Here is an 18,965-nt window from a genome sequence, read left to right on the forward strand (position 1 = left end):
AAAGAAATTACATATAGTCTGATTAATTTCAGAGGCAATTAGGAAATAAATCACCACAAGGATATTCTGTTTGAAATTGTCAATCCTCCTGGTAAGAACTCGATCTCCTCTTCTGTCTCCAACTTTTCTCTCCTCTCCCATATCAACTTGTCCCTTCTACTTCCTTTATTTCTTACTTTCTCTTCCTTTATCTTTCTCATAAGCGGGGCTTCACTCTTTTATCAAACCAGTTTTGTACATGCTTTGTCATGCGTCCAATCTCGGAGAACTAAATAATACAACCTATGTTCTTAACAGAATAGACAAAAATCAATTGCTATTGTGTTGCTGACAAAGTAATGTCGAACAATTTAGTCTCCAATTTTCATTTGTTTTTGTTGAATGATATCGATAATCCATCATTTTATACAAACAGCTTTCTCAGGTTTTGCTCGGAAATTGTAGAGGTCCACGATCTTACCAAACTAACCTTGAGAAAGCGGTCAGACGCAGGGACCGACAACGCCCCCCCCCCCCCCCCCCAAGGCCTAATTGTACCTCGGGAGGTTATTAACACTCTGACCGGATTTCTTCCTCTCGTTCCTCACAACAGGAGAAGGTCAACGATAACGTCACGATCTTGGTACTTAAGTAATATGATCCACTTAAAGTACCACTTACATTCCGAAAAGTTGATGGGGGATGTGTCGGAGGGAAATTAATTCGCTCCTGACACAATGGAGTTGTTTTACGTCATCATAAAGTCACATGACTTCTTCTGCAAACTGCATACTGCAACATGTAATAAGTAGGATGCAACAAAGTGTTAAAATCACTCAAAATCGGACAACATTGCGAAGCAAAGGGAAAAATTAGCAACATATGCAGTTTGACATGTTTTGTGCAGCGATGATGGGACAGATTCAAACGCTATTGCATTCTTTATAGGAAACCCCTTCCACAGAGAGAGAGAGAGAGAGAGGGGGGGGGGGAGGGAGAGGGGTTATGGGGAGCTAGATTAGAATACATTATTTTTCCGAGAAAGAGGAATTGATTATGATCATTATATAGCTTGAATCATGAACAATTACAGAAATTGCAGCGTTTGTGAATATATCGACTCACATTGTGGTTTAAATGTACAAAAAAAAAACGAGTAAAATTGTGGTTTAAATGCACTCCCCCCAAAAAACAAAAACAAAAACATAACAAAAACAAACAAAAACGAAAAAAAAAAAAAACCCAGCCAATATGGTTCTGTATATCGGACTTTATTAAAACGGGAAAATCATTTGACCAGGTAAAAAAGAGTGGTTTCGACGACTGTGCTGACGCTGGTATTGATGTTTTATATTGTTCATGAAAATCATCACATTAATCACGCCTCTTTGCAAATACCCATATGAAGAGTAGGTTCTACTTAGATAGTCGACCTTATCACAGTCTCTGCTCCGGCTCTCCTACAAACAATGCCATAGTTATCGATGTACGATAATGACATGCGTAAACAATACTCTTCAGTAGTTCATAGGTGTAGAAGGATGTGTACCTTTGTTTTCATCTCCGAAAGATGAACTTTGGATGGATGGTGTAACCACAATGCAGCGAGTAAACGCCAAGGCGATCTGCCGCACAAAGTTCGGACTTTAGTGGGTAGTAGGGATTCAGATGCAACTGGGAGGCGGTTCTCATTTTCACAATCACAACGCTGACTTTGAGAGCGAGACGAATACATCCCGATCAATACGAAGCGGACACATTTTGATACTTGATCACAGCCAAGCTATTTCGATACAGGTGTCTTTCTGGGATATATAGTTCATGGTAGTTTACTCCCTCGGTTCTTCGATATCTTTACAACACGATGACGGAATTGAAGGAAAGAAAACAAGGCTCCGTCAACAAGGCCTTCGAAGCCGACGAAGGAGACGAAGTCGACCTGTCCGACAAGGTTGTTGCGGAGACGGGTGATGGTGAGCAAGGGGTACAACTAAAGAGGGGTATAGGCCTGGTCGGCGCCTTCGCCTACGTTGTCGGCTCGATGATCGGTTCGGGTATCTTCGTGTCCCCCAAAGGCGTGCTGGCATCGACGCAGAGTGTCGGGATGAGTCTCGTCGTTTGGTTCGTCTGCGGTATCGTTGCTTTGCTAGGTGAGTTGACAGACATATACACACGTATATAACAGATAGGACCTATGTACGACTAGGGTTAAATGGAGGTTAAATGTGACTATTTGTCACGAAATGTATGTGATTTGGTCCCATCTGAGTCAAGCTCCTTATATAGTAAGAGTGGATCATGGGTGAAAGGTCAACCTAAAGAAAATATATTTTTAAAAATATTTTTGTTATAGGGCCTATGTTGAAAATAGTTTATAGATGTAAAGATGGATTTTGATTATTAATCGGCGGTTTTGTTTTTTCTGGGGGGGGGGTATGTGGGGCACAGAGTCAATAAACATTTAAGTTGGTAAAGATGTGATGACGATGATGATAAGGCTTATCATATGTTGGTATATTTCATCATCATATCTTAAACTATATTTATTGTATTGATATTGTAAAATATAATCATACCACTGTTGTTATTGTAACGCATCAATAATATTGATATTTGATTGATTGATTAATTTTTAACAGTTTGTGTGTAATAATAGAGTATGGTAGACAGCTGTATGTGTATTTGTGTCGCGGTAATGTAAACTCAATAGTTTTTTGCATCCCTAGCCTGCCATTCGTTTTGAATGAAACGGTGGACAACTACGATGGACTTTTTTTTTGGTATATATGCTGTTCTAACACTGCTTGAATAAAGTCATGATAACCAAAACGTGACGGTCCTAATTCGATCTCTCCCTTGTTTTCGTATGATTTCAGTATGCAATTTATGATGCTGCTATCTCTCTGTATGCTGTTTTAACGGAGTGTAATTACAAAATGACAATCCTATATTAATTTGTACTATTTTTCTCACGTTTTATCAGTTTGTTATAATACTTGGAGAAAAAAATAAAGAAACATCGAAAATAAAACCAACCGGACCAACTCCACTTTGTACTTTCTGTGCACTTTGCACGGGCTACGAGCAAAATTCAGTAATTAGAATCATAGCGTGTTTCTCGAGGCTGATATACAAACTGAGCTCATCCTATCTAATTTGTGCCTTTGCTTACAGTGTTTCTGTCACATCACTCAGATAACATTTGAAGATGGGAAGTCATATGGGGCCTAATCGTGTCCAGTCTGGATTTGTATTGTCCTGAATCTATTGAGAGAGGTCAAAATCTCAATGACCATGATGACCCTCTCCTCCTCAGACAAGTAACAATGGTTGCAGTTCTATATTACTGGGAGCCATGGTGGAATCAGAGACCTGTCATCTGCGAACTGACTGACAAATGTCCTCAAAATTTTGCTATTGAGAGATCCTAAGATAATCATTTCGGCCTGCTATTCTAACGGGTGTAATGATTAGATTTACCGGCATAATTTCAAGGGCATTCTATTGGATTCGATTTTTCTTAGATAAATTGAGAGGGGATCACGCTGATGAATATTTCGAAGTTGTAATGTGCAAACTGACTAAAAACAACATATCATATTTTATTTTTAGCTGGAGCCATAGTCATGCCGCAGTAGGTAGCATTTGTAATGAACGAGTTCAAACTTTGTGCAAAATCTACTTATTATTGCAGCCTTCTCTATTCTTCTCCTTTTCATGTACACATATTATGTATAACTCCTAGTTCCACTGATATGAAGCATCTATATAGCATACTATTCCAGAGGACATTTTAAGTTATGGGTATCCCACATTGTGTTTGCGTTGTCTGCTATATTGTCATTATACTCAGGGTACCTGCAGAAAGCAAATCAACGTTAATTTAGACATTATCTGCGATCAGCTCTTCATAGGGACTGTCTCATAGCCTTACAATTTGTGCACCGTATTTGATTTAAAATATCTCAACGGCAGGTTCAGACAGTATGGTTTTTTAGCCGTCTTTTGCATGATGGACTTTCAAGATATCATTTGTTATCACATTACACAAACTATGAAAAGAGGATCACATTTCTACCTAACCAAAATCGAGTTTCAAAAAGAGAAATGAAAAATATTGCGAGTGCGAATATTGAATTTCAGAAATGTTGGAGACGAATCTGATTTGTCTCGCAGATATGAATAAAACAAAGGATTTTCTTTGTATAGACGGTGTTTCTATGGATGTTTGTTGAGTTCGTCCCGGCCCAGTAGACCTGTTGAATAAAGGCTTGGTTAGGGGCGTTATGAGTCATACCAGGTACTATTCCGAGACACCCACAGTATCAATTGCAATCCTTAATCCTTAATGTGCGATAATGCTTTATCAGTCGGAGAGAATAGCAGTAATATCTGTATCTACGTAACAATAACGTCCCTTCCCTCCTTCTCCTCTCAGCGGTACCACACCTTACCCTGAGCACATAGCCCTTCGAAATCATTCTTCTCTTAAAACGTGTTCTTAAAGTTCACCTTTACCTTGGGTGTGTCTTACCAATTTCAATTTGGCTGATTTGTGTGATAAGTCATGTCACCGTCTTACTCTTTTAGTGATCTATCAGTATACGTTTGTAAGGATTAATAAAAAACAAAACAAAGATAGTAACAATTGAGTGAAATCAAAGAATAGAAACTATTAATGGATGTTTATCCAAATTTGACCAAAATAAGTTTAGGACATGTATTTCCACTTTTTACACGTTTCCACAAAACAGAAATATTGGTTGCAATCACATATTTTGTAATTACCCAGTATATCGAATGTCATGGACCACTCATCAAAGAAAAATGTCGGACAGACTGAGGATGATGTTGTTGCATCACAAATTTGTAAAGTGTTAGAGCAGTAAAATACAAAAGAATGAATTTTGTTATCCTCAATTGTGACACATCAGGAGAGTGTGTCTATAACTCAATAAAAGTGGTTATTTCTATTTCTATTTTGGGGTTTTGTTTTTCAAAGGAAAGAGACAATATTTCAAAATGATAACCGTGGATCACTGAAATGACCTCTTCGATGTACAGGTGCCTTGATCTACGCAGAGCTGGGTCTGATGCTGCCCAAGTCCGGGGGAGAGCACACCTACCTCAACGCCACATTTGGTTCCTCGCTTGCCTTCGTGTTCGCTTGGGTCAGCATCACTGTCATCCGTCCAGCTGGTCTGGCTATCATCTCGCTCACCTTCGGCCAGTACATTGTGGCGCCCATCTACGAAGGCGATCCGTGCGGAGCACCAGCGGGTATTGATAAGATGCTCGCTGGATGTTGCATAAGTGAGAATCAATTCATTTTTTTATATATATTGGTCTATTTTTTTTTCTTCATCAAGTATGCAAAGTACAATGACAATAACAAATTCTAAGTGACATGTTTGCAACACATAAAATTGAAGGAACTGTAAACGCTTGAACAATAAAAATACATAGTAAGTTTTTTAATGCAATTTCGGACGATAGAATGACATTACTATATTTTCAATTTCAATGTTTTTGTACAACTTAGTAAAAAATATTTCCAGAGGAAAAAGTAGAAAGAAATAATGATGATAATTATAAAAATTACACACCAAACATTTGTTGTTGAGTTGTTATGGTTGTTGATAGCAGTTGAGTATGAAATAAAACTTCACAACGAACGTTAAAGATACGGCACTTTACAATGAATTTTGAAGGTACATTGGGAGCGGTATTTTAAAATATGCTCGAGTTATCACATTTGATGCATGTGTAGGTCAGTTGTATCACAAAACATCCTTCCATATTAAAAATAAAATCGCAATAAAGCCTAAAATGTAACTGGATATCACCCCCACCCCATTAAACCACATTTACTCTAAAAATGTTATTATACATATTGTTCACATTTTGCATAATATATGTAAAATACCTAAGATTGATGATATTGATTAACAATTTTTACATTGGTTGTTCGCATCCCAAATTTACATTTTAGAACTACTTTGAAACGCTAATGCCGAGTTTTTGTTTCATCTGCAAATGGCAGATAATGCCTTCAACTCAAATTCGCTCAAAATTAACCCATCGACAAGCTCAACGCAGGCAGTGGGTCTGAGTTGGACTCGCCTGTCCTCTTTTATTCTAACTTCTACAACTAACAAAATACCCGAAAGAAAATGTCGTAAAGAAACAGGACTTCATGCAGAATTTGCTTATGAAACGACCTCCGAAATATCTCTACTCCTGCTCTTGAGTTTGCAATTTGTCAAATCTACCATGGTGTCATGGTCCAGACCAGGAATGTTAGATGGGCAGACATCAGCATCATACCAATGATTCATATAACAAGAAATGCACATGATTATCATAAATACAGTGCACTCCTATTATAACGAACACGGTTATAACGAAATTCCGGTTACGACATAAACATTCGGGCCGCAACATAATCGGCTCTATGTATTTTTCTTGTTTATTTGTTCGGTTATAACGAAATTTCGATATAGCGAAAGAAAACTGCCGGTTTCGAGGACTTCGTTATAACGGGAGTCCACTGTATCAAACTTTCTTTTTCATTCGACATTTCTGTAAGGAAAATGTGTGCTTCACGATAAACTCGCTCTCCTCCCTAGACTACATCTCTCTATCTTTCTGTTCACATGTCTGTCTGTTTCTGTCATTCTTTCCCTCTTTCAGTCCTGCTCTGCGTCATCAACTGCTACAGTCTCGAGGCAGCGGCAAGAGTCCAGATCATCTTCACCGTGGCCAAACTACTCGCTCTCATCGTCATCATCATTCTCGGCTTCGTCGAGATGGGACAAGGTCAGTCGATCAGCAGTGTCTGACAGAATGATCCACCGTGCTCTATTGCAGTACTGCGTTGAGTGACATGCTGTTATTTTCCAAGCACTCTTTAGATTTCGAATCATCAATATGCCTGGTGGATTTGTAGTGTTATTATCGTTGAATCGCAGAGTGTGACGAGCATCAAGAACAATCTTAGTCTATCACTCTCCATAAGAACTAACCGTTATCGTCTATCAGATTTGGTTCCATGTCACTTGTTCCTGCGACAATTGCTCCCATGGTATATCTGCACGCTAAGCCAAAATTCTACCCGCAAATTTAACCCTAACCCTCATCCAAATCCTTAGATCAAACGAAACCTAAATCCCTATCACAACCCTAACCCTAAGTCCTTGGAGGAAATAACATCGGAGCAACCGTCACAGGAACAAAATGATGTCGTGTCTCCATCAGTTTTACCCATATCAACTCTTACATTTATATTTTCAAAGGTAAGAGTCAAAGAGAGAGAAAGAGAGTATGTGTGTGTGTGTGTGTGTGTGTGTGTGTGTGTGTGTGTGTGTGTGTGTAGGGTGTGTGTGCGCGCGCGCGTGCGTGTGTGGGTATCTTTATGGCCATGAAAAAATATAACAATTAAGATTTTCTGTCAATTTCCATGCAGGAAACACGGAATATTTGGATCCCAAAACGTCATTTGACAATTCGGCAACAAATGTCGCGGCGTATGGACTCGCCTTCTACGCTGGCCTCTGGTCGTATGATGGATGGTATGTCACAATGGAACAATTTCTATACTTCACTATGTATATAGTGAAACGACAGAAAAAAATCTGTTCAGTCTTGAGCAAAATCAGACAAAGCGTCAGTGGGTTATATAGCCACGTAAGTATCAGTGAGTCATTAAACATGGGCCTACTTCAAAAAATTCGACTCGGTTATATATGCTAGTACCCCGTCATGACAGTGATGATATCATTTTCTTGAAATTACTATTCGTCCTGTACATGAAATGTCACCAATATCATACCGCATTTCCCCTGTATATTACCTTATTCATTGTAAATAATGATTACACCAGATTTTATCAGTAATCTCGCACTGTCAGGGAGATTCAAGAAAATCATTTATTCATTTATTCATTTATTCATTTATTTATTTATTTATTTATTTACTTATCTATTTATTTATTTATTTATTCATTCATTTATTTATTTTTGCATAACATGTGGACAACTGTGGAGAATTTCTATGCAATGAAAAAAGAGAAAAAAAAACATACAGCTGCTTCTGGTTCCCAAACGACATCACATCAGACGACTCTCTGAACATTCAAACTTTCGAGACCTTCATGACGCTTGAGCTATTAACCTCAAATTTTCACGTAATGCAATGCATCGCTTTGATTCCACCAACTTCATTCAAAACAACCCTCTCTACGAGGTCAAATCTGCCTTGATATGAAAAACCGCAGAATGATGTAAAACAATGACATCATAAATGACATCACACAGCGACTAGATCGGTAGCTACGTGGAGAATCGTCTGATTTTCGAAATAGGGAAAAATCTAATAATCTTCGTGACTGGCAGGTTGCTCTGTTTAGACGAAAGATGATAAATGATGCAGCCTGGGCATGATGGTTCCGTGGCTCTGTAATATAAACGAACTCCTTGCGAACTATGACAAAACAAAAGATGTAATAAGGACTATGACTGTATCTCTATTATTTAAACAAAGATCACCTGCGTGTCTTTCCATTATGAAGACGATTTGTAACTCTTTCAGTTCATTATTAAGTCATTCACGACATTGATATAAGCTAAGAACAAAACTAATTGACATGCTTTTGATAACACTTTAAAAGAGAATAAAGAAATCTTGGTAACGAGGTACCCATATTATCATAGTATGTATCACGTGGCAATCACCAATGCTCGCAAGACTCTACAATTACTATCAGAATGTCGAACGCATGAAAAAATGACCCTCTCATTCCCCCACAGAATTATTCAGATATAGAAATTATGACACACATACAGGTTGACATAAGTTCTTTCATTGCCGCGTGCATATTCATCTCCTATTCATCACTTTGCTAAGCTGAATATAAAGATCGACAACGGCAGTCAGTGACGTGTTATGTCAAAGAGAGAGAGAGGGGAAAAGGAATTATGTATTATGTATATTTAATCATTAATCACTGACGAAAATGCAGATTTCTGAACCAGATGTATAGTAGATTAACGTGCCACAAAACATCACTTTGTTTTACAAAATGAACATGTTGCATAACGATACCGCTGAACAGACTTCAACTGATGATAAAGAAGAGCTCTAGACAAGACCACTAATTCAGCAGTTCACGTTGTATGCATTTCTTTCACGTAGTAGAATGTACATCGCTATCGATACTTGTAAATAAGAGATTATGAATTAACCTTACTGTAATAGAGATATAACATGTCATAGACATGCCCCAAAATATTTCTGTGTGTACTCTAAACAAATTACAGTAAACGTGCCATCTGCTGGCAAATGAATTCATTACTGTGATAATGCAGTGTTCGATGGACCTTCGGAAGTTATCATATGGATGGTGCTTGACACAAAAAGGTGCAATCTATACACGACCTTGCATGACACACAGTATTCTTATCTATCTTATTTTGATATTCAGAGCAATCGAGTAATTACAGTTATGCGAGATAATGACTTGGCGTTAACCGGTCGAAGGTTAAATGGTCTGAGGCTGAGTGCGCATGTATGATGAACGTCATATAGAAAACAACTGCAAAACAATCGGGGTATTTTATCATATATATGTATATCATGTTATCAGTTGATTTATTGATTAAATGTATGGATATCTATCGAACAACCAATCAATTAAAGATCTATTATGCGTTTTAAATGATGTGTGGTACCGCCTAGGGAGGAAGGTACATATAATTCATCAGTCATTATCGTGACAATTTCTTCACCAAGACTGAAGTACACTGTGCTTCTAAGATCACTCTGAGATCATTTTCACAGAATCCTCCTCACTATCACTAGAATTTTTTTTTTCCAAAGCAGCAGCAGAGAACGAAGCTGTCAACGACGGCAGGGATGACGTTATTGATAATAATGATTGTAAATTTATTACTAGCATTGTTGCACTGTATGATGTATATATATATATATATATATATATATATATATATATATATATATATATATATATATATACATATATATCGAAAACTTCCTTCCTTGTTTCAAAAAAATATATATATATAATGCACACATATATAATGCTTATATTGTATCAACTTGTTTGATAAGAGCGTTTAAAACGAAAAAGTAAGTAGCAGAAACAACAGTCAAGTACACTTGGAGGTGGAAATAGACGGGGGATTTGTGTTTCCTTTTACAGTCCATATTATCCGTCAGCTTTGTACGTTTGTCTGCTGGTGGCTTGTCAGTAAAATCTATATAACCAACCTCATTGATAGCTTAGACTATTTCTAAACGCAAATGAAGCCACATGGGCGTTTCCCATGATGCATCAGATTGTTGAAAGGGGCGTGCTCGCACCTTGGACTATCGAAATGAATGGTTTAAGTGAATTTCAGGAGACGCCCTCAAAACTCATGTACAGGCTGTACTTCATATCAAAATTCTTTAGCATCAAAGCGTTATCACCTCAGCGCTCTAATCTAGGAGTTTGCAACCATGGACTTACTAATTTGAAAAAGGCAGCACAATCAACCCGTGACTTCGTGGCTGATATGCATTCTAGTCCAAAGTCTAACGCAGCTTTGATATCTACAGAAGATTAAGGCAATGCATCAGAACCATACAAAACAAACAAAATGCGAAACAAAACCAAGCAGAAAATGCACACAAACGCACACAGACACACAGACACAGGCACAGACACAGACACACACACACAGACACACACACACACACACACACACACACACACCCGTATCTTTTAAAATAATAGAAAAACGCTGTGTTTGTGCCTTCGGTGTAATGTGTCAAAAGAGTTCAAAAACATGCAATTCAAATCAACTCCATAACAAATAATGGCAGCTTCTCTTTTGCATGCTTACCTGAACATGAACAAATTTTGCCCACACCTCGACATTTTATGACCAAATGTAAAAGGTAAGAAAGTACATGTATTAGCAGCAGTCAAAGTGAAGTTTTGGAAGCCCTGTGATTATAAGGATATAGCAGCACAAAACAACCAAACTGAAGTGTCAGCAACGGGGCAGTGTGACTAATGAGAAAGAAAGAGGCAAAGGCTGCAGTGGTAGGAATCGTTATACGTGGGGGTTATAAAACAAGATTAATGTTATGACATTGTTTTTTTTTTGTCTTTACTAACTGGTCCTGTTTGTTTTCTGTACAGGAATACATTAAACTTCGCAGTTGAAGAAATGGAAAACCCAGAAAGGTATATTAATCATGCTTCCGTTTTCTTATAGAAATAAGTCTTTCTAATATGTGACATCATATTTTTACAGGTTTTTACGGAAAGAAGCTTGCGTCTGTGTATGAAGCTCATTCATATCGCCTCTGGTTTCCTTGATTACATTGTAATGTGCTTCAAAGTAAAGAATCATATTCATTACAGCAATGCATCTTTATTTGAGAAATACAAAACGAAGTGAAATGAAAAGAAACTAAACAAAAGCAAACTTTCTTCCCTACTGAGTAGCTTGTATCAATGATACTCAGTTTGTGCTTTTCCAATTCGTGAATGATTTTGGCTGGCGTGAGGTATAAACGGGTTGCACACTGTTTATCAAGTCTTATTAGCTCTCTGCTCTCTTTCATGAAATGGGGAATCATATACAAGGCCAAATCATTCTCTCACATCTAACGTAGTGGACCCTGAAGACAGATTCCACTCATTTTACCTCGGTCGTAAGCGAACTGAGTCCTGCATGAAATGAATCATTTAAGAGCTTAATAGCGCCAAAATGAGACGTTGGTTGAAATCTATAGTATCCCAAACTCTCTAAAGGAACCCTGAAGGACTTATAGCCAGGACATTGTCAACTTGCTGAGAAACTTTCTAATATCAAACGGAATGGATGTAAAATATCTAAATATCCATTACTGTACTAAATGTTGTTTAGTCTTTATTTTCTTCGTGATAAGCAACAAACCTGAGGTTTGTAAGTTGTTTATAGCGAATAACGAAATCATGATGATATTGATGATGATGATGATGATGGTTATTTTCATTACTGCTGTTATCTTTGCTATTATTACTACATTACCCTTAACATCACTATAATCATGATTACTTGCATTCTTCTTGCTTTCTTGCTTTCTTTTTCTTTTTCTTTTTCTTCTTCTTCTTCCGATTCCTGTTATTCTTTATTATTGCAATTGTTATTATCATTATCATTATCATCATAATCATCGGTATTACTTGTATCATTACTTTGTTATCATTACTATTGTCATTATATCATCATTAATATCAATATGAAAATTACTGGTCCTTTTTGTAAAATTCCTTCCAGAAATCTGCCCTTGGCCATTCTGCTTGGTCTTCCAGTCACTACTGTGGTCTACATCCTGACAAATATCGCCTACTTCACCGTTCTCAGCCCGGACCAACTCATGCAGTCAGATGCCGTTGCCGTGGTAAGTTTACAGGCAGTCCTCGATCGTAACTAAGGCTCAGATGATAAAATGCCCTGCGCCAAATTTCATGAAAAGTTGATATGATAGCAACTCTTGCTAGAATGGCAGTTGTCAAGGTAATGACAAGAATCCAGCTTTCTGAATGGCTGTTGCTATTGGGTATTGCCATTCCAGCAAGAGTTGCTATCTCAACATCTTTTATGAAATGGGGGCCCTGATGTCTGGTATTATTTGTGTGGTGAAATACTCTTATTTCCTTCTGCACTCTTAAAACATCCGGGTCAGAACTGACCCGGAAAGGGTTCGTTGGGGTCACACCCCATTCTGGGTCAGAAATGACAAGGAATGGCGTCAGATATGACCCCATTCAGAGTCATGAACTTGGTCAGGGTGTCATCATTCCGGGTCTTCATGACAAAATTCCAAGTCATTTTTTACCCGGAACGGGAAGTGACCCCAGCGAACCCAGTTCCGGGTCAGTTCTGACCAGGATTTTTTTTTTAGAGTGTGCACGCAGAGAGACGTAATTGATTGCGGAAGCTAAAGAGAATTTGAATGGTAATTGCTTCTAATAAAGCCATGAAATAAGGTTTAACATGATTTTTCTACTGTGGTGGATATATAGTGACATCGTATTCGTTTTCAATTTGTATAATATATTGATAGGATACTGTCAAGAGAATGCTATACCTTATAAGAATGACATATTTGCCTCGGATTAGTGTCTAGGATAAGTTCGTCTGACAGACACATGGCAAATATCAATAATGTGAAGACTTTTTGGATGTTAGTAAATCATTTATTCATCATTTCATCATGTAACTGTTGTAGCACCTCATGCATGTACGATATAAAACCCCTGAAATGTAATGATGATAATGATAAAAACAATGTTATTAAGACGCACCATGCCAGGATGCTTCGAAGTCCTCGCCGTTTCAAGAATAAACTCACACCATGTACATGTTCGTTTATCATGGAAGACGTTTGCTCTGCAAACCATGGGCGGAGCCTACATCTTAATTCCAATCGCCGTTGCCATGTCAACGTTCGGTGCTGCAAACGGGGTCTCCTACATCTCATCCAGGTAAACTAAATTATTTCTCGCTATCATTCTGCTTTCTATCATTTCATTCACTATTAATAATTTACTTTCTTGTCTTCATTTATGAAATACAGTACAATGTCTTCATGGTATAATAATGTGTTGACGTACAAAGCTAAACAGAAGCATGAGAAGAATAAGAAATAATAATCGTATAGCAGCACCAACCACATCAGGTTTAAAGTTCATTCAGACGATGTGTTTGATCTCTCATAAGCGTGTGGCTTTGATTAAACCCAAGTTCTGTCGACATAAAATCAGAAATCTAAACAGAAGTGAGGTAAGATTAATTTTTCTTCTGACATCCTTATTGGGAATGATCTTGTGACGCGGAAATCACCTATATTTGCTCTTGGCAGGCAACTTGCCGCCGGGAAAGAAAGGATGATGGTTTACTGTAATGAGCCTTCTATTACTGGAATAAAATAAGGAGTTTGCAAAGCCTGATACCCAATGGCTTTATTAGAGGTTCTTTGATTTCAAGAGCTTAATAGTTATTTGATTGGTCAAATGAAGTACTGGACAAAGGTGCGTTGCAAGTGATTTGAAAAGAAGGAAAACATCAACAAGTGCTTTCCAGTGATGCTTGAGATAATGAGCCCTAAAAGTAATGTTACAAAGTTAAGTACAGAAAAGGTTAAGTACAGAAAGGTTAAGTACAGAAAACATCCAAACCCCTATCTTGGAATATATGTATGAAATATGTCACATTCTTCAGGTCTATCGTCTCTGGTATTTAAATCATTGGCATACTATGAAGCTCTTGAATCTTTGAATCATAAGTAGTGACTTGATAATGGGATTATGTTTTTCAAAAGAAAACCTGTATCTGTCATTGGTTTTTCTGTGATTTCCTGAAACATAAAACCCTTAAAAGTATATGAAAAGTTGGAGAAACAGATAGAGAGTCACCGAGACAATTAGAGAGTTTAAGAGAGGGAGAGGGGGAGAGGGGGCGGGGAGACAGACAGCCAGATACCCTCCCCCCTTCCCCCCCCCCCCCCGGGGGGGGGGGGGGCAGAGATGCAAGTTTTATGAAATATAGGGATGAAACGATTGAAAAGTTCTCAAATGCAGACCTTTCTAACACCCTTTGATCTCCACCATACTCGCATGTATACAGGTTGGCGTACGCCGTGGCCCAGGAAGGTCACTTTCCGGAAGTACTCTCTATGGCCCAGTACAAGCGGGTCACTCCAGTCGTTTCACTCATAGTTGTGGTATGTATCATGCAAATCCGCTATCGTCTTCTGGGTGCTAACTTATTAATACTATATACCAGACATGTCCACGTATATTATATATTATATATTGTAATATACAATTCATAACTTTATTCTTACAGAAAACAGTGTTACCATAAATAATCCCTAAGACAAGATATTTTACAGCATAATATCATTATTACTTAATGACTGTTTAAACACACATTGCTGATAAAAATTTTACTCGTATCACAAATATGCATGAAGACATTGGCTTTTCTTCTTGACAATGTCCCAGAAACATGACCATACATTCTCTGGGAAATATCGCTAGAGAGGAACAAGATAAGAATGCTATCATTCATCACATTCATGCACTCATCTAAACATAAATACATCATCAGACATGAGACGGTTCACACGATCTTTCATTATTTTGTCTGCAGTCTGTGATAGCTATTATTCTGCTGGCTCTGCCAACCGATTTGGACAGTTTGCTCAACTACTTCAGCTTTGCTTCTTGGTTCTTCTATGGCATTACTTCGCTAGCCTTCCTGGTACTGAGGTACACCCACCCAGAGTGGAACAGACCCTACAGGGTAAGTCGGGCGGGGAAAGGAACCAAAGACACATGAGTCTTTCTTTAGCTGATATCTTGATGTATCTTTACTTATCAAATACTAGTAAAATCAAAGTGAACCTTCGACATGATATCGAAGGCAACTTTACAGGTGCACCAGAATTCAGAAACCTTGAAGTGAGACCGGCTTATCGCTGATACATGAACGTGTTGAGATTAAGATTAGGGTTTGGTGTTCTCTGAAAATGGATGTCTTAGTTGCTGCATGTCACCAGTGAGAAAGGAAGACCAATGTGGGGGATCTGTGGCGTAGTGTGATAAAACTTTTGACTTTAAAACGGAGGTCCCGAATTCGAGTTCTGCAGAGTGCTTATACTTCCATGGACAAGATGTTTGTACCCGCGGTGTCCCTCTTGACCCAGGGGTAAAGCAAAGATGTATTTTTTTTCGCTATAACGACAGCAGCTGGACGATATTTATGATCAGATAAGCTATGTGTGTAGGATCCATTCCGATGCAGATTTTTCTTTAATGCAAAGGGAGACAACCATTATCTTTTTTATTTTTATTTTTTTAAGAAACAGGAACATGAAGGAGATGTGTAGGGGCAAACGTAGGAAACGATTGTACAGATATCATGGGACGAACAGAATGAGTTGATGTGCTCTGTAGTCACTATTTAAGTGAAACTGTAATTTGGAAATGGTGTGCGCTATGGATTGTGAGGATCTTGTATAAGAGGATAATACACAGGCGCTTCAATTCTTTAATTTGTCTCATCAGGTGCATTGGTTGGCAGCCGTCTTCATGCTAATCGCTTCGGCATACTTCGTCATTGCGCCTATCATCGAAGACCCTGCACTCGAGTTCCTCTTCGCAGCGATATTCATGGTTGGCGGTCTCATCTTCTACTTCCCCTTCGTCTATTACAAGTACCAGCCGAAATTCATGCGTGAGTGTCGACTGGAAAAGAAAAGTTCTCACTTAGTTACTGATTTCATGAGGTAGCGAGTGTTTGGAAAGAATGTATCACGACAATGATGACACTAAGGTCCAATTACCCACCCCCTTTCGATTCCACAAATGTAATGATGTCCGTCATATTGAAATTTCGACTTTGTGGAGAAACCCAAATTTAGCAACAACAACAAAAAACATTTATCTTCAAACAAAAACAGTCATGGACGAAGTCCTTCAGGAAAGACAAACAACAACAACAACAACGACCACGACCACGACCACGACCACGACCATGACGATGACGACGACAACAACCAACAGTTATTAACATGCTAAACGCATAAATGTTATCAACCATTCCCTGAGGGGTGATTTTTTTTTAATAATCTCGCAGAGCCATGATTACATTTTCAGACTGAAATAAGAAGCTCATTCATAAGTTATACTCCCTATATTGTGTTGTCAACAAATTATTGTGCTCACAATTTTTGTATTGTTGTTGGTCTTGTTAAAGAGAACGTAAACTTACATTTTGCGTGTGTGAGAGAGAGAGGACCCACATCTACAGACGCCCTTTCTCCAAATGACTGTCTGTTAGTTGTCTTTCTGTCTTTCCCTCACAGCATACTTCACTGCATACTGCCAAATATTGTTCGAATTGGTTCCTACCCAAGTCCTCGACTTCAACGACCTCGACAAGGCTCCAGAAAACGACAGCGTGCAAGAACAAGAAGAGAAAGCTTCTCAAAGAGGTGACGACTAACAAACACACTCCTGGGAGGTTGATACCACGAGAAAAGTGAAAAAGGACTCGGTTTTGGAATTAAAAACAGTTCAGTCACCATTTCGGTCAGTTACATCTCTGGTCACTCGCACCAAGGCCAAGAAGAAGACAGTGACGGTTCATCAAAACGTATGTGTCGTACAGTGTTGCAAGCGACGCCGTGTCAATGCAAGAAGCGCCTCTCAAACAGTAATTCTAAATAAAAACTTCGCAAAAGCAAATCAGGCATGCACGTCAACAACAGTGGCTGATATATTGTCTGTATTGTTCTTCTGAAATGGTAAGATACCACATCCGTAAAATCATAACTGAGGGCGAGCCAATTTTACTGAGACCAGTTTCTCGTCTTTGGTTCAGAAGGACTGGAATACGGATGAATATCTTAGGTGTCATTTGTCAATTTTAAATAAATGACGAATTCTAGAGATGCCCGTCGTGTTTGCCAAGCTCTCATGCGTTTCAGTATTTTGTCCCCGTTTATGTCACATTTGGAATCATTGTGTGGCACGTGTACATTTTCTGATCGAATTACTGCAAAGTTCCAGCGGTGAGCAATAAAACGGCACCTGAATTCTATCTCAATTTATTTCTTAATGTTGCATACTCCCAAATCCCGAAGAGGGACACCCGCCCCATTTGAAATCTAATGTTACACTGTGACTTCTAATAGATAACGTTATTTTTAGATCAGGTGTCGCGTAAGGATTCTCTTTCTCTAATACCACTGTACAAACCATTATATATTCATCTTATGTGAGTCGCAATGAAAGGGGGTTGAACATATCATAATCATTACATCCCTAAAGAATCTCAAGTTTGCTAACCATATTGCTGTACCAAGCGCATTCTGACATCGTCTTAAAAAAGCAATTTATAATATACATAAGATATTTTACATGGTGCTCTTCAAACATGTCAAAGCTTATTTTTCTTGACGTCATAGTGCCTTACTTTTAAGTTCTCCAATGATTTCATATTTGGTGCCTGTGGTCACTGTACTCAGCCGAAAGAAACTGAAATAATTTAGGGATCATGTTGTTCGCGTGGTGATGACCTAGAAAAATTTGCGTTCATGGCGATTCTATGTTGAAGCAATGCAAAAGTTGGAGGAACATCTTTTGGCTGTAGATAGTGAACTCAGGCGATATGAAATAAGAGGAGTTAGATCACTCAGCACTGTCTCTAATTGAGGAGATAAAAACGCAACGAAATACATGTGTAGAAATGAATGAACTAAATGAATGAAAAAAATAATTAAACTCAGTCACGTGGTTATGGAAACGATAGAGACATCTCTCCACGCGATAGCAGAGTATAGTCTGCTACTAATATCAAGTATACAGCTGGGTACAAAGTTCCGAATTTTGTAAAGGAATTTTAAAGCAAACAGCGAGACGAAGAAGAATTGGATGACTGAAGAACTGAAGAGCTTTTCACTAAACCCACCGCCCCCCCCCCCCCCCCAAAAAAAAAGATTTGTCACACTTTTTAGTGGTATATACATATACCAGCCCATTATGCTGTATGCGTCAATCTCTATATAAAGTTTCCCCCTCAATTGGCTCTGTGAAGATAACTTACTTTTGTCTGTACAGTATATTATCACGTCTCCTTGAAAAATATTGTGGTGGTTGTGGGGAGTTTCTTTATCAAATAGTCTAGATAAAAACGTGACTAAAATTTAATATAATAGTATTTTACTGCTTTTGTCTGACGACTTTCCGTCGCCTATCCCTATATATCACAGAGGAAGGCTATGGAAATACTTTTAAAAAAATACATACGTACTGACATTGTAAAGGAAGTCAAGTTATTTTCGCGTGTAACATTTCAATGTTAAGGTATAATCTTCCGATACAAAATTGTATATTATATAATACAGGGACCATCGAACGA

The 18,965-nt window shown here is 38.2% G+C and overlaps 1 protein-coding gene across 1 annotated transcript; it reads left to right on the top strand.

Moving 5' to 3' along the window:
* The first annotated feature begins 1,646 nt into the window (after positions 1-1,646).
* On the top strand, positions 1,647-18,525 carry LOC139736886 (b(0,+)-type amino acid transporter 1-like). The gene is made up of 11 exons (XM_071647546.1): positions 1,647-2,129; positions 5,044-5,292; positions 6,673-6,798; positions 7,445-7,550; positions 11,186-11,230; positions 12,312-12,435; positions 13,419-13,522; positions 14,664-14,760; positions 15,192-15,344; positions 16,109-16,277; positions 16,909-18,525. The coding sequence occupies exons 1-11, from the start codon at positions 1,844-1,846 to the stop codon at positions 17,046-17,048; spliced, it is 1,599 nt and encodes a 532-aa protein (XP_071503647.1). The 5' UTR covers positions 1,647-1,843; the 3' UTR covers positions 17,049-18,525.
* Positions 18,526-18,965: the final 440 nt, after the last annotated feature.

The sequence above is a fragment of the Diadema antillarum genome, unplaced genomic scaffold (genome assembly GCF_040938485.1).
Source record: "Diadema antillarum isolate AM-2024a unplaced genomic scaffold, OU_Dant_1.0 seq00000672_RagTag, whole genome shotgun sequence".
In the NCBI taxonomy this organism is placed as follows: domain Eukaryota; kingdom Metazoa; phylum Echinodermata; class Echinoidea; order Diadematoida; family Diadematidae; genus Diadema; species Diadema antillarum.

Excerpts from the sequence above, each read along its gene's own strand:
- LOC139736886 (XM_071647546.1), top strand. The coding sequence starts at position 1,844 with ATGACGGAATTGAAGGAAAGAAAACAAGGCTCCGTCAACAAGGCCTTC. Across the intron at positions 13,523-14,663 it reads GTCTCCTACATCTCATCCAG|GTTGGCGTACGCCGTGGCCC; the intron begins GTAAACTAAATT and ends GCATGTATACAG. Across the intron at positions 15,345-16,108 it reads AGTGGAACAGACCCTACAGG|GTGCATTGGTTGGCAGCCGT; the intron begins GTAAGTCGGGCG and ends TTGTCTCATCAG.